The sequence below is a fragment of the Schistocerca gregaria genome, chromosome X (genome assembly GCF_023897955.1).
Source record: "Schistocerca gregaria isolate iqSchGreg1 chromosome X, iqSchGreg1.2, whole genome shotgun sequence".
NCBI classification, from domain to species: Eukaryota; Metazoa; Arthropoda; class Insecta; order Orthoptera; family Acrididae; genus Schistocerca; species Schistocerca gregaria.
The window spans coordinates 787,408,164-787,423,445 of NC_064931.1; the positions used below are offsets into that span (position 1 = coordinate 787,408,164).

At 39.6% G+C, this 15,282-nt stretch overlaps 1 protein-coding gene across 1 annotated transcript in view; it reads left to right on the forward strand.

The window, feature by feature from the left end:
* LOC126298285 (uncharacterized) overlaps positions 1–7,794 on the forward strand; it is a 200,732-nt gene extending 192,938 nt beyond the window's left edge. The window contains exons 17-18 of the mRNA XM_049989584.1: positions 6,545–6,870; positions 7,039–7,794. Of these exons, the coding sequence (XP_049845541.1) occupies positions 6,545–6,870; positions 7,039–7,164 (452 nt within the window). The 3' untranslated portion in view covers positions 7,165–7,794. The remainder of the gene's footprint in view (positions 1–6,544; positions 6,871–7,038) is intronic.
* The last annotated feature ends 7,488 nt before the right edge of the window (positions 7,795–15,282 follow it).

The window sequence follows — 15,282 nt, forward strand, 5'->3', positions numbered from 1 at the left end:
GCGATTTATCAGCGCTTCCGAATGGTGGTAGTAGGCAGTACAGGCCAAATTGGCGCTGTCGCAGCTAGAGTACTAGGTACTCTTCGCGTTTTTCTGACCCTGTAAATGCTTGTCGATGAGAAGAATATTGCTCTATACTATTTTATTGCCGCTTTAACGAGTGGGTACGTAAAATAAGATCATTTTGTTTGTGGCAGGAAACAAACCGACACTTTTCGTCGACACTGAGTGTCGCAAGAAATAGGCAATGAGCGGTATTTGTTTGGGCTGGCTCCAGCTACACTTTCCAAAAACAAAATTGCAAATATCCACCGCAATACAAGAGAAAATGCGCCTGACAACTCTTAGGAGAGACACCCTGTATGTGTAACAGGTATAAGTGCAGGTATTTTTATATGTGGTATCTCACTGTGTACACATATTCATGTGTTGGATGTGTTTTTCTGTGTGAAACAGTCTTCCCACCAACATGTCACATAATTTACTACCTGACGCTTTCTGCGTGGTTGTAACTGCACTATTATGTGGGCTACTCCTGTCAGTATAGACTTGACATTTTGTGACCGTGCATCTGCACTGCAAGCACCTGACCTGCTACCCAGTGGAAAAAAAGCATTAATAGTTTGCTCTTGCCACATGTATTTGGAGGTACTACCCAACCTAAAAATATACAGCTTATAATAGCTGTAATTATTAGTCTGCAAGTGACGTAAATACTGATGTAATGCTATTCTCTACACCGCCTTCAGTCACTACCAGAAATATTTGCGCCTATATCCGATACACCCTATAAACAGTGTGGTCAGAAACCGTCTGGAAAGCTTGTAAGGGTGTTGCAGGGGAGGTCGTGACGAGAAATAATTGTTAAGAAAGAATTCTGTACGTTGCACTGTTTCGGAGCTCTTTAGCACTGAAGTTAGCCAATCAGGTCGTCGAAAACAGAAATTCAATAGCCTGTCAGAGACAGTGTCGCTATATTTGTTCTTCGTTTGGTTTCCTCAATCCTAACGAAAGTAGCTTTTGCTCACTTAGCTTCAGTTTATCACTTCCAAAAAATGCATTTTAACTGGAAATGAGGACCTGAACAAGTGCGAACTCACGGACCCACAGATATCCGTAAATCAACGCATTTTAGAACTTTGAAACGTCGTCCAACGATGCTACATAACATCGAAGTTATAGGTGCCGGTGCCTGCTGATAGGTCGCTCCTGCGACAGCAAACGCATTTTTCGTTGACAGACCATAGGAGAAGCGTTTCGCAGTGTTGTTTGTTGTCCAGTGAATGCGACTAATTGTCACGATCGGCTGTGGAGAAGATTTAGCTACCTGCTGCGTAGACATGTCTTGTCTCCTATGAATGCGATGCTCTGTTGCTTTGGTGAATGGCCGTTTCTGACACAGGTTTCCACTCACAGTTTATTTTTCTCTTGTATATGGAAAAACACTCGAGATTTTAGAACCTACAAGTAATAATAGTGTAGGCCGCTTGCATAATCTGCAAATCTACAGAGGCATTCCATCCCTTGTCTACTCTTACAAGTCTCCATTTCCTGCCTGTTGGCACTAGCAGCCAAATGTACACTGTGTGCCATCTTGTAGGTGCAAATGTATGATATAGAATACTTACACATCTCCAACGCTCATGAATACTCCTTATCACATGTGCAATGTGTTAACTTATTATCTGTATATGTTTGATTGCAAACACTGTTTCTCACCCTAACAAGGAGGCCTCATTACCCGTGAGGCCATTTTATAGGGTGGCTTTCGCGGTGTGACTGAGGATGCACTTTTGATTTTTTATTTCGTTGAGGTTACAATATCCATACTACGGTGGTCTGTATCGACCTGGCCTAAAATAGTAGCAGCTGTTGTCGCAATTTATACCGTTTAGCTTAAATACATAGTCTCTATATGCGTCCTTGAACTGTGTAATAATTCGTGACAGTTTGGTTTCTAATAGCACAATTCTTACAACAAAATTGCAATAGCATCAAGAATAATTTTATTTCCATAAAATGTAATAGCTAAAGTGTCGATGTTTGCATCATTTGGTACCAGGAATGCAAGCCTTATGGAATTCGGATGGTTGGAATAAAAGTAGGTGAGGGCAGGAATGTGCTGTAGTACAAATATCTTTATGTAGAATGTAACCTTTCCTTTTGGTTTACAAAATGCCTTATATACTCTATTCTTAATCAGAAACGATGCATATTTAACGTCATTCTGTAGTGTCATTTTTTTCGGCTTTAGACTGGACAGAACAACATCTATGTGAAATGGATCAGTTCCTTGAAATAACTTAGTGTCTGCTTTACACACATTCTCCAAAGTAGTCCAGTCAGTAACTTTATCAACTTCTGCAAACACGAGCAGCTTGGAATACACAGTATACATAGCGATTGTTCCTTGTATGTCTTCTCCAAAGGAGCAGCAATTGAATCAAGCGCTACAATGCTAAAGGCACCTAGCTTATTACTAGACTATATTCTATATGGACTCTCTCCATAATTCTTTGTTTGATGAAAAAAAAAATTCTGCCCTTTTGAATCATTAGTTATCCTCTTTATATGTACATGCATTTTAAAAACATATGTTACAGCCCTCTTTATATTTACAGTGTAATATTTGTTAGTAAAAAATTTAAACTGATAACTAATATTATAATACAATAATGTAGGGAAGTTCAGGGCCCAGGTATCAAACAAATTCTGATCCCCTACTTTACCATAACTGAATTTGAGGTTAAATGTATCAACAAATTCGGTGTCCCATCAACACATATGACCAAATATATGCACCGTAATAATGCATTTATGGTCCATCTTTTGACTTGGATGTCATCGTTTCCTCGACGTCACCATCCTCTTCCAATATAAGGGAGATGCATGAGGTTTCCATATGATATGGGGTCTCGAATGCATCAGTCCTCTCCTTTATATAGGAACAATGGATAATATGACAATTCACATGAATAACATACAAAATAAAAAGTAATGCCTTGTCACCAACAGCCATTTTGTTTCAAACAAAAATTACTATATCTCTATGTGTAATTGTTAGGCAAGGCTTATTCTTAATATTCCCTGTCATCAGTTACCCTCAACAATTCGCTACAGTGTGTACTCACAGTGTTTGTATTTCGACCACTGAAATTCCTCGAACATTATAACTTTATGCAATCATTCATCATATCCCACAAAAACAAATTCCCAATAATATTGCATGCACATGCAGTGGCGTCATGTCTGTACTTTCTCAGTCAACATACTTTTACCAATATTAGTATCTCCAAACACATAAAATTACTGTCGTGACTGAAAGGACACATTCTACCACTTGACTAACATCACTTGCCAACCCCCAACACAAAAATCACACACGCTCATATTTTCAACATGCGTATTTTTCTTGTGAAATGCTTCATAATATTTCTGACTAAACTGAATACGATTATAGTTACCAACAAAGGAAGGTTTCATATAGTCTGTCATTTTTGTATGACTTGTCTAGCCATGCAATGTAATGTTAAACAACATGATGCTCTCATTACAATTTGTGACTGGTGCACATCATACATTGCAATATAATGAAGAATTTTGCCCTAGACCTACATGACTGAAATCAAATACACCACTAATATATCCAAAGATCCACTCAAATTTAGCCCTAAAATTACATAAATACACCCCTTCCTTCGTTTACACACACACACACACACACACACACACACACACACACACACACACACACACACACACACACACACACACACACACACACCTGAATATATATATATATATATATATATATATATATATATATATATAATATTGCATGTACATGCAGATTCAGATTTGTTTCATTAACTGAAGTGGACAGCTTTTCCTCATAAAATGACTGAGAGCAGTGACGCTTGGAACTCAGGGTGTTTTGAAACTGTTGTTACAAGGGGGACAATGTAAATTTCATCAAAACAAAGAAAAATTGTTAAATAAACATGGTATCTAAAATGCAGTTGCCTTAAGAGCTGTGATCATTTGCTCACCTTCGACACTATGACTCTATGAAACAGATCTCTTCTGTTGCAAGCTTTTTGCTCCTCATGTCTTGGGTTGAGGTAGTAAGCTATGGACCAAAACAAGAAAAAAGGTCCAGTAAACATGAACTCTAAAATGCATACATTAAGAGCTATGAGCACTTGTTCCATATAAGATATGTGTATCATAGCATAGAAGAGGAATGAATTGTCATAGTTCATAAGGCACTGGTATGGAATTCAGAGCTCACATTCACTGTTTTTTTCATTCCTCTCAAATTATGGAAAGCAAAGACCTAGCTGTAGAAGAGACGTGTTTCACAGTATCAAAGATGAAGAAGTGCTCATAGCTACTTAGGTGTGCATTTTAGAGCTCATGTTTACTGGATATTTTTTTCTTGTTTTGGTGCAAGGAACCTGTTATCAAAGTTCACGAAAGTATTTAGTATAGTTGCGAAGTTCTAAGACCGTACTGTGCTGCAACAGCTACTTAGAGTCCAGATATAATGTCTTATGTCTGAAGAAGCTGCAGCACTTGCTTGCACAAAGCATCTTGATTCCCTACTTTGTTACAAGCTTTGGATTTGAAATAAATATTTGCTATTTAATCTCCGTGTGCTTAATTGTTTTAATATTAACATGTTTGATTCCTTGTGTGTTTATGATAGCTAGACTCATAATTAAGAATTCTGTAGTAACTTTCATACCAACATAAGTTGCCAATATCTGTGAATGGTAGACAGTGGTGGAGTTATAAATAAGGGCAGATATCATGTGTAGTTACTGTCTGCATGGCTGTTCATGTATGGCAGAATAACATGTATGGTGTGTTGACTATTTTTGATAGGATGCCTGAGACAGTGAAGGGCCTTTCATTATGGAATCTTCCCACTGAGACTAAGCTCGTGCTGAAGACATAATAGCTTTTCATTGGGTACTCAAAAATAAAGTACATGATCGAGCTCGAAAATTAAGGAAGTGATGGAGACTGTAAGGCAAGTAACAGTCAATCATGAAGAAAGAAGTGTGGTCTCTGTACGTTTACCATGAATTCCTATCTGAGGTGTGAAAACTGACAGCTATTGACTTGATTGGATGCAGCAAGCTGCAAGTTGTTCATTTTGGTACCAATAATATCTGTCACTTGGGTTCTAAGGCTATCCTCGACTTCATGCAGTGGTTTTATGAGGTGATGGTGCTCACTCTCCTGATTCAGAAAGTGTATGCACAACTCACATTTTGTAACATTCATCCATGGGACTACATAGTGTCTTCTGGCTTAGAGACAGACGCAAACTTTAAACCAAAGACTTCATCACTTACATCATGGTCTTGAGCACAGCTTTGTATCTTGTCCTGTTGGGTTGGAAACTGTAGGGTAACGCTGATCAGGTCAGGCATGCACTATATAACATCAGGAACAGATTATGTGTAGTATGTATATGAGTATTTGTCATTAAAGAAAATCTCCTCTGTAAGACAAGTAAAGAGTTAGGTGTAAAATAGTAGAGAGCTAAGTGTGGATCAACTATATTGATCACAGAGTGCAATGCACATTCTCATAGTTCAGGAAAAGGCAGTGTGAATCTAACTAACACTTTTTAACTGTAGGTGTGTTCAGTGTAAGTCCTCAGAATTAGCCTTAACTATTAACAGTAGTAAGGTACAGTTATTATTTGAAACTGAAATCTGATTGCAGCAAGAAAGAAATAGCAACCGACCACCAGTGGTGATGACATATATATTACCAAGAAAATCTCAGTACTAACTAATGAAATAAATACACATGAATGGGAAGAGTTTCGGATGACTTTGTTTATCAGCTTCATGTGCTCTGTGTGAAATTTGATGCAGAAACTGAAAATTTTAAAATATACTGCAAAAACTTTTTGACATTGTATTTCACCAATAAATGTTTCCTTGTATTGCGTTTGCACTAGGCAGTAAGAACAGTTTTTAAAAATGAGCAGCAATGTTTTGACTAACCCTGTTGGTGATGACTTTAGGTCTGGTAATATTTTTTGGTAAACAGGGTACATAGCGTCTTCTTGCACCACACGACTCTTTATTTTATGTTTTTGTTCATGTATAATAACAGAAAAGTTATGAGTGAGATAAGTGTGTTCCTATCATACTCATAGCACAAGTATTAGAGCAGTATATTTGCATAACAGATAAGAATTTCCATTAAGCCTCTTTCACTTTCTCGTATTCTTTAAAGTTCACAAAAATATGTTTGTTTGTCATCATATAAAGCTATATGTGAAGGTATGCTGCCTTCATATTTAGATTATCTATTTTGGGAAAATCTTAAAGTCTATGTCCAGTTCTGTAGATAAGAAGGTAAATTGTCAGATTCCACCTGTATAATATTAACTGCAGAAGTTACTGTTAGACTCAATAGATTTATTTTTCTCTCAGAATCTTTCCATGTAACATAACAATTTTGTACATTTTAATTGTTTTAAATCTTGTTTGATGTTCCATCTTATTTGTTACTACAGATAAAGAAATGGAACTTACACATTTAAATGATGAAGAAAGTGTGAAGAAACTGCCAAAATTATTTACACCTGTTTCTTCAAAAAATCAAGAGGTTATTAGAAGAAAGGCTTCTAATCAACCTGTCATTGTAATTTCAAACTCCAATACAAAAGATCAACCATTAAGAGGAGAAGACCACTGTTTAGTGAAAGTTGATGCTCAAAAACCTATGGAATTTCCAACCGAATTAAACATACTTAAACTGCAAGGGAACGTTGGTGCACAATTGACAAGCTTGAACCGAATAACTGAAATTGTGACCCAAAATAACAACGAAAATGTCAAAGTAAGTATTCACAAGTAGAAAATGAAATGTTTTAGCACACATTACAGTCACTGCTTAGGAGCAGGGAACTTGTCATTAATATTTACTGATAGAAAAGTACTTTGCTCATGCTATTTACCCTCATCTAGTGTATAGAGAATTAAGTATGAAATTTTTTTATATACTTAGGTTCCTAGGGAAGCAGTACCAACTGAAGATTTATACTTTGATGATGATTTTGGAACCAGACTGGACCCTCACATGGAATTACTTGTGCTTCAAACAAGTAGTACACAAGCGTACAATGATCAGTAACAATGAGAGAGTAATTCCTCTGATAATAATACTACATGACTAGAGACCATGTAGGCAGTATAATTTCATACTTTAGAATTATTTCAACAGCTCTATGTCAAGCCATATAGTAACATCTCAGTCAAATGCAGAAGAGGACATAAATTCTTCATTGTAATGCACAGTATTACATTGCTTCATATAATACATATGTTGTATGAATGTTCTCTTTTTAGAGTAAAGGTATTTGCATCTGGCTTATCAATGTTATGGACATCTATAAATGCTGCAAAAAGTCTCAACCATCCTCTGACAATCATCTGTTACATTTACTGCAAGGAAATATCTTTTATTTATTTTATATTAATGAGTGTTTGTTAACATAACAGAGCGGATAATTTTATTTATGAACTGCACTACAGGAAGCTGCAATACTATCATAAAAATATTCATTTCCGTTAATACTGTTAATATTAACTCTCTGGGTTATATGATTGACTTCAAAAACTGATTTGTGGCACTAACACAGATCCAAGTTCTATGAAAGCAGAAAGAAATAAAATGATTTTTTGCTTCACAAATAAAATAGATATTACTCTTTTTTCAATGTTCTCCATCTCCTCTAAAAAGTCCTTCCTTGAAAGGGTCTCAGGCTGGTGAGAATCAGTCAAGAGTCAGTCGTTTGTGGGTTTTGTAAGCATCCTCTTTTGTAGGTGAATTTCGTTCCCTTAGTATACTTTAAATGTATCCTAAGCTTTAATTTTTCATAAAACCAGTTTTAGGTGGCTTTTCAACTTTAGATCAATCCAGATAAGACCAAATCCAAGGAGCGAGGGGGGTAGGTGGATTCATCCACCCTCTCCCGCAAACAACAATAGCACTCTGTACTGAGCACTGATGTAAATAAATTATTAATGTTATGTTAAATTATTTTATATATTGTATTTATATTGTTCTTAAAATACTAGGCATTTATGTTACACGTTAAATGAGGATATGGCTGTAAGTTATATTTGAAGGGAGGAGGCGGAGGGAAGGAGGACAAGAGACATTAAAAGACTGCACAGACGAACTCTGCATTTGCACCTGATTGCAAATTCATTTGCGTAGGCAATTTACAGTAGTTATTATATCCAGTGACTGATCACTAACCATTTAATACCATATTAGTGGGTTATTCTGCCTCAGTGAGCTCTGTAGTAAACTGGAGACACATCTCAAATATGTCTTTGCACAGAAAACTGTTACAGTCTTTGGTGGAACCGGCATATTGGACAGGGAGATTCGAAGTTGTTTGTTATTTTTCTGCTTGCTACTTGTAATGCTGCCGTATTTTGTTAACAAAAATTGTCAAAAGTTGTATTGCATATGGTGGCAGTAATAGATTGTTGACATGATGTTGCATTCACTTCCAACAAGTTGCGTAAGTAATGAACGGTATGCATTAATATGGGGCTATGGTAATGTAAAAAAAATGATGTTGGGAAAACTAAAGTATTAGGTACCAGTAAAGTAGCATATCTAAATTTTCTTCAGGTTTTCTCATTCAACCACTGAGCTTTTAAATAAATGTGTACCATATGTGAGGTAGGGAGGCAATCGAGGACACTATCGTTTTATATCATTTGCAGTGATCACTTTACAAAAGACTGCTACATGTTTCAAATTGGAGCTGATCTACAGTTACTAACCGGTGATGCTGCACAGAGTGATCGACTAATCAGATGCCCTGTCCACTTGCCAGTGAAAATCAGTCAGGGAACTTAAATACCAAGAGTTGTATCAGATCTAGGTTTGCTTATAACAATAACCCAAACACATTACAGCTACAATCTGCTGTAAGAACACTGTTGTATAAGGATAATATTAGTGCAAGTGATAAGGCTAGGCCCTTAATGTATACGATATTGGTAAGCAGTTCTTTCTGAGTTGGAGAATTTATTAGTTGTAATAGGCAAAGTTATGAGTAGGCCCTACAATTACGATAGTGAAGATATTAGTTACAGTACTTTGAGGCGTCTGAGTCATCCACACTCCGTGAATATTGGGGGAATATTGTTTATTATGTATCAGCATGTGTTTGCGAAGGATTCTTGTGATGTAAAGATGTGCAAAGCGCAAAGAAGGTACTATTTTACCGGTACCCTGCGTGTACCTGTAGGTAGGCTGGGCTAGTCAGGTGCTGTGAGTCACTGATGACATAATCAGTGTTGTTATGGATTTCCCCCACCTCAATCTCTCCCTCCTCTGACGAAGGCCCATTACCCCATGCATAAAATGGCAGGAAGCCCTAATTTTGACGGGAAATTAAAAAAAGCCCAATTGCACTAGTGTAAACGTGAGGTGGTTGTTGTCCTAAGTATAAATTGGCATGAAACTACAATGATGCATTGTCATGTTGGTTGACTTGAACTACTGGTACAGTCTTGCTATGGCGTCAGAATACAAGGTGGGATTGCAAGAGGGCCAGTCTGGAATACTGGGGAAGGAAATCGAAGACTCTGAATACTGAGGCTGGCTCTACACTGTCAGAATCCGAGTTCCAGAATACTGGCACCACAACATCCAAGAGAAAGGATGTTTGTGCAGGTCCTGTCCTGTTATATGTTTTCCCTGGCTACCACCCACTCAGAGGTCACTGTATAGTGCTTCTTTTAAAACTAAGTTGGGATCTTTCATGCAGGGAGGGATTTAAACAAATTCCTTACCATGGAGCACAGGGAGCGAGAGACGGGAATGGTGGTATTGAGAACCAACAGTGAGTTGCTGCTGCAAAACTATTCAGTAGGGAATGAGAGAGGAATACTAGAACAGACAATGAGAAACACAAATAAAATCTATAACCCACTCATATATAAATACTTTCTGGATGGAAACTGAAAAAAAACAGATTCAAGTATTATGCTTACAAATGTGTGTGTGTGTGTATGTGTGTGTGTGTGTGTGTGTGTGTGTGTGTGTGTGTGTGTGTGTGTGCGCTGATCAGATGACAGAGGTTACCTAACCAATCACCAGAGAGCTGTCTTTTGTTTTCTTTATTGTCATTTCATTCCCTCTGTGTGGGGACGCACAGACAACAGCAGTGTAGCCATTCTTCAGTCTGCAGTTTTGCACATAATAATGCAATGTTTAAAAAAATGGAAATGTGAACAAAATAGGAGAACTGAAAATTTCCATATGGAACTGATTCGAAGGAATTAGCATTTCATTGCGAGCTGCTCATAGGTGGCAAGTTTCAGGATATGATGCTTGATAACCAGCTCCAGGTAAGGGGTGGATGGAAGGCATTGTATTATCACATAGGAAAGTGAAACAAAAGATGAAGCTGGAGAGCTGGCGCTGAAGTTGTAGAGAAGAAGAAAGGTTGGTGGTGTGGTTGTGAAATGGGGAGTGACAGAAGTTATCTAGACTGCTGTGGGTTTGGAGGGCCTGCTCAGGGGTATTAAATGAGTGTGTCTACTTTGGAATTGAGGAAATGATAGTGGTTTTGTGAATATGTGGCCATGGTATTTAAATATGGAATGAGCTCTAAGGATGAACTGATGGAGGATAGGTAAATGCTCGAATGTGTGGATGTTTTGAAGGGCAATGGTGGTGAAGTGGATGATGTCTTCAGTAGTAGGAGTAAAATGTAGGAAGTTGTTTGGGTGGAGTGGTGTGTCAATATGGCAGATTGGGACGATCAGTTCAGATTTGGTGGTGGTGGTGATGGGTGTTTGGCTGTACTCTTTCAGGGGTAACTGGGGTAAGACTGGTTGCCAATGTTGCAAGTAGGTGGGGACTGGAGTTTGGGACAGTCTTGGTACAGGTAGCTGGCTTTGCAGTGGGGCAGGTAGGACGATTGTTGCAGTCAAAAGTTAAATGATCACATTAGACAAGGCATTTGTAGCAATGGTAGTCATGGGATTGGGATTGGGAAGGCTGAACGTCATGTTTGTGGCGGCAGATGAAGACTCCATTCTGAAGGAGGTGACCTATGGTTGAGGGATCTTTGGGAAAGATGCAAATGAGGAATGTCGGCCCAGAATGGAGACAAATTCGAAGGACTTTATGGATTTAGTGGTCAGGATTGGAATTTAGTTCGCTTTCAGCTTGACCCACAGTGATTTCAGGGTCCATTCCCTTGATCATAGCAGTAAGAATAGGCAAATGGATGGGGGAGAGGGGGGAGAAGGGATTGGATTTTATATATTGTGGTGGGCTGAGTGCCAGGAGGGAGGTGTGTGGACCAAAGGTGATGGAGGGTACTTGTTGCAGTAGGTGGGTTTGGAAATTAGGATCAGATGATTTCATGATTATGGGGTCTTTGCAGAATATGAGTTGTGATGTGTTGTGGCTTGGAAGGTACTTTTTTATTTTGAGAGAAAGTGTTTTATGACTGAAGAATCTGACATCAGGATATGATAGGATGAAGAATGTGTTGGCTGAGATGTGTGGGAGGAGATGGAAGCAGACTCCACAGGACCTGGTGAGTGGGGCTGATTGGGTAGCAGTTGGGGTGTCAGTGATCTGTGGGGTATCTGCAATAGGTGAGTTGCAGGGATCTTTTGAGGATGGAATGTCGGAAGATATTGATTTTGAAGTGATACAGGGTTTTGTGTGACTGTTTTTAGTTTCTGACATGGAGCTGGTGGAGTTGGAGCTGGTGCGTACATGGTTTATGTTGCTGGTCTGGTTGTTGCTGCTGTAGGTGTGGCTGGTACTTCTGCTTCTGGATCTAGATGTAATGATGACAGTGGTGGCAATGAAGCAGAAATATAGGCTGCTGGCGCAGCTGGCTGGTGCAGTTCTCACAGTGATGATCGGGTTGGTGGTGGTGGTGGTGGTAGCGGCATCAGGATTGGCGGTGAAGCTGCAGAATTTTCTCGTGTGATGATGTCTGAAAATGAGAAGTTAATTACATCAGGGTATGCAGTGTGTGAGAGTGAGAAGACAGATGGGATCATCTGACCAGTGGGAAAGGAGGAAGGAAGAGCAGGATGGGACAGTGAGAAAGGGCTGAAGGAGTTAGAGGAGGTGGGAGTTGAGTGCAGATGGGAGTAGATGATAGTGGATGTTGTAGTTATAGGTTGATCCATCGTTGAATGAGGACAGCAATGGTGGTGACTAGTTGATGTAGGCAGACTGGAAACAGAGACGTGGGCTAGGTGATTTCTGGTGATGTCCAGAGGCAAGGGCGAGTACTGTTAGCGAATGTGATGACTGGAAGCAATAGCGAAGGTGAGTAATGAGGACTGGCAGTAATGCTGACATCTGGCAGTGAAGGCGTTTATGTTGATGGGCAGCAGGGACTGGCAACAGTGGCGCCATCTGGCAGTGAAAGCAATAATGATAATGAGCAGCAGGGACTGGCAGTAATGGCGACAACTGGTAGTGGAGGCGATGAGAATGGTGGACAGCAACAGGTGCTGCCAGTGGTAGAGATGTGGACATTGTTGGCTGGAAATGTTCCCCTAAGGAGTGTCAAACTTGAGAGCAGCACAAGCAGTTCTTATTACTGAAAGGAATAGGACTTCCAGTCCTCCGATACATAGTGAACTATCTTTTTTTTCTTTATTGTCTTTTCATAGCCCACACATTATTTTGATGGGGGTGGGCTGTCAGTCATCATAGTTCAGCCATATGAGAGTCAAAGCTTAAAACACATTATAAAATTGTAAATGGCAGTTGATAAAATGAATGTCTGAGATAACAAAAGACATAGATCTAGTTGCATAATTTAAAACATAAAAGGCAGGTTTGTTGATTAATTAAAAGAATGACACAGATGAAATGGCATATGAATGTTTCCCAAAAGATAAAAGAAAGAGGGACAGCTGAATATGTTAAAAAGAAGTAAAAGCTGGTGTATTGGCTGATTAAAATAGAGACATAGATGAGTGAACTGATGAGTGAGCTTAGAGAGAAAGGAATAAGGGTATCATGGTAAATAACAGTTGGGATAGTCAGTAAGAAGATATTTGTGTCCATGGATGTTTAGAGGAACAATTTGGGAGAGTGGAAAGGGATGCCTTTGCAGACCAAGCCTTAGGATGTGGATGGACAGGAGTGGAGAGGAGGAGAGACCTGAGTGGGGGAGGTGGTGTGAATTCCTTCAGATCTAGTAGCATGGGTATGTATGAGGGTGGACTTCATGGTTGGGTTAGGGAAGGCGATTGAAGTTTCATTGGGAGAGGATGTGGAGTGTGGAGGTGTAGCATTGGGGGAATGTGATGGCAGAGGCATGGCAGAGTACTAGGAGCAGTGAACAGGGGGGAAGTCAGGGGGTGGGTAGTGTCGAGTTTACAGCTAATATAGAATATTTGGAGAGGTTGAAGATCAAAGAGGAGGGAGAAAAATATTATAAGCTGGTAGAGGATGCATGTAGTGGAGGGTAGGTAGCTGTTTTTCTTCTTTACTATTATTTCATCCCCACTCGCTCCCTGTGGGCAGGGGTCAGGTTGTCAGTGGTACAGCCGGCCACAGTGGCCGAGCGGTTCTAGGCGCTACAGTCTGGAATGCGCAACCGCTACGGTCGCAGGTTCGAATCCTGCCTCAGGCATGGATGCGTGTGATGTCCTTACGTTAGTTAGGTTTAAGTACTTCTAAGTTCTAGGGGACTGATGACCAAAGTAGTTAAGTCCTACAGTGTTCAGAGCCATTTTTGTCAGCTGTACAAATAACCCACTCCTCAGCAAAGAATTTAAAATTATTTTAAAAGGTGATGTGAATGGGAAAAATATAAATAATACAAAGCTGTCTTCATGAATTGATTAAAACAGTGATAAAAATGTAGGGAGATGGCACACTTAAAGACAGTTGAGAAACACTTGAAGAACGCTAAACACTTGAAAAAAGGTATTTGAAAATATCTGAGTATGACGTAAGCTACTCTGACCATTGAAAATGGAGAACCATGCATTTTCACTAAAACTGAAAAGGGATCTACCCTGGGACATAGATTGTAGGTGAAAACAAGGGTGGATATGAAATTGTGGTAGTGATCAGGACTGAGGACCGGCAAGAGGTGTTGTTGAGACACAGGGGACTGTCAGGTACAAGGAGAGAGAAGTAACTGGTATTTGGGTGTATAGATTGCAGGTTCAGGGGGTTAATAGGGTAGGGTGGATTCAATTTTGGTAGGATGGGTATATGCCGGGGGGAGGTAATGGTCTCACAGAGGGATACAGTTGAAATTTCTTTGAGAGAGGATGTGGATGGTATGCAGGTGGAGAGTAGGTCGGATGTGTAGGTAGAGATGTGACAGCACACTAAGATTGGAAAGGAGATGGAATACACTAGGATTGTTGAACTGAAGTTTACAGATGGTGTAGATTGTTTGGAGGTGTTTGGTGTGAGTGAGGAGAGGTGGGAATTTGATGAGTTGGTGAAGGATGCTTGTGGCAGAAAGCAAGGCAGATAGCGTGGCGTTTGAAGATCTGGAGGGACATACAGAACTTATTTGGGGTGGATATCCATAGAACATTGGCATAGCAAAGGATGGAACACATCAGGGATTTGCATGTGTGAAGGACACTGGAGGACTGTAATCCTCAAGTTCAGTTACGTGTGGGAATTGTGTTGGATGGTTAGCAGGTGAGGTTTCCATGTTAGTTGGAGGTAGAAGGTAAATCCAAGGTTTTTTAGTTTGTTAGTTAACTGAATAGGTTGGTCATAAATGGTGAGGGAGAAATCATGGAGACAGAAGGTGCAGGTGGTGTGTCTTATAATTTGTACCTGGGTATTGGAAGGGTTAATCTTAAGGAACCATTGGCTACACCCTGAGGTAAACTGACTGAGGGGTGTTTGGAGGAATCATTGGAATTTCTGGTGTGTAGGATAGAGATGTCATGAGCATACTGAAGGAGGTGGATTGTAGGAAGTGGTTTGGGGATATTGGCAATGAGAGGTAAAGAAGAGAAGAAAGAATGTTACCTTGGAGCAGTGTTACAGAGGGATGGAAGGTACAGGAATTTGCTGTTGTTAACAATGACGAACGATGTGTGACTGGAGAGGAAGGATGCAATAGTTTACTGGAAGTGTGTAAGTCTCAAGTTTGAAAAGGAGACCGGAATGCCATACATGGTCGTATGCTTTCTCTAGGTCAAGGGGGGCAAAGATGGTAGATTTATGGATCTTGAAATGTTAGGATACGAGATG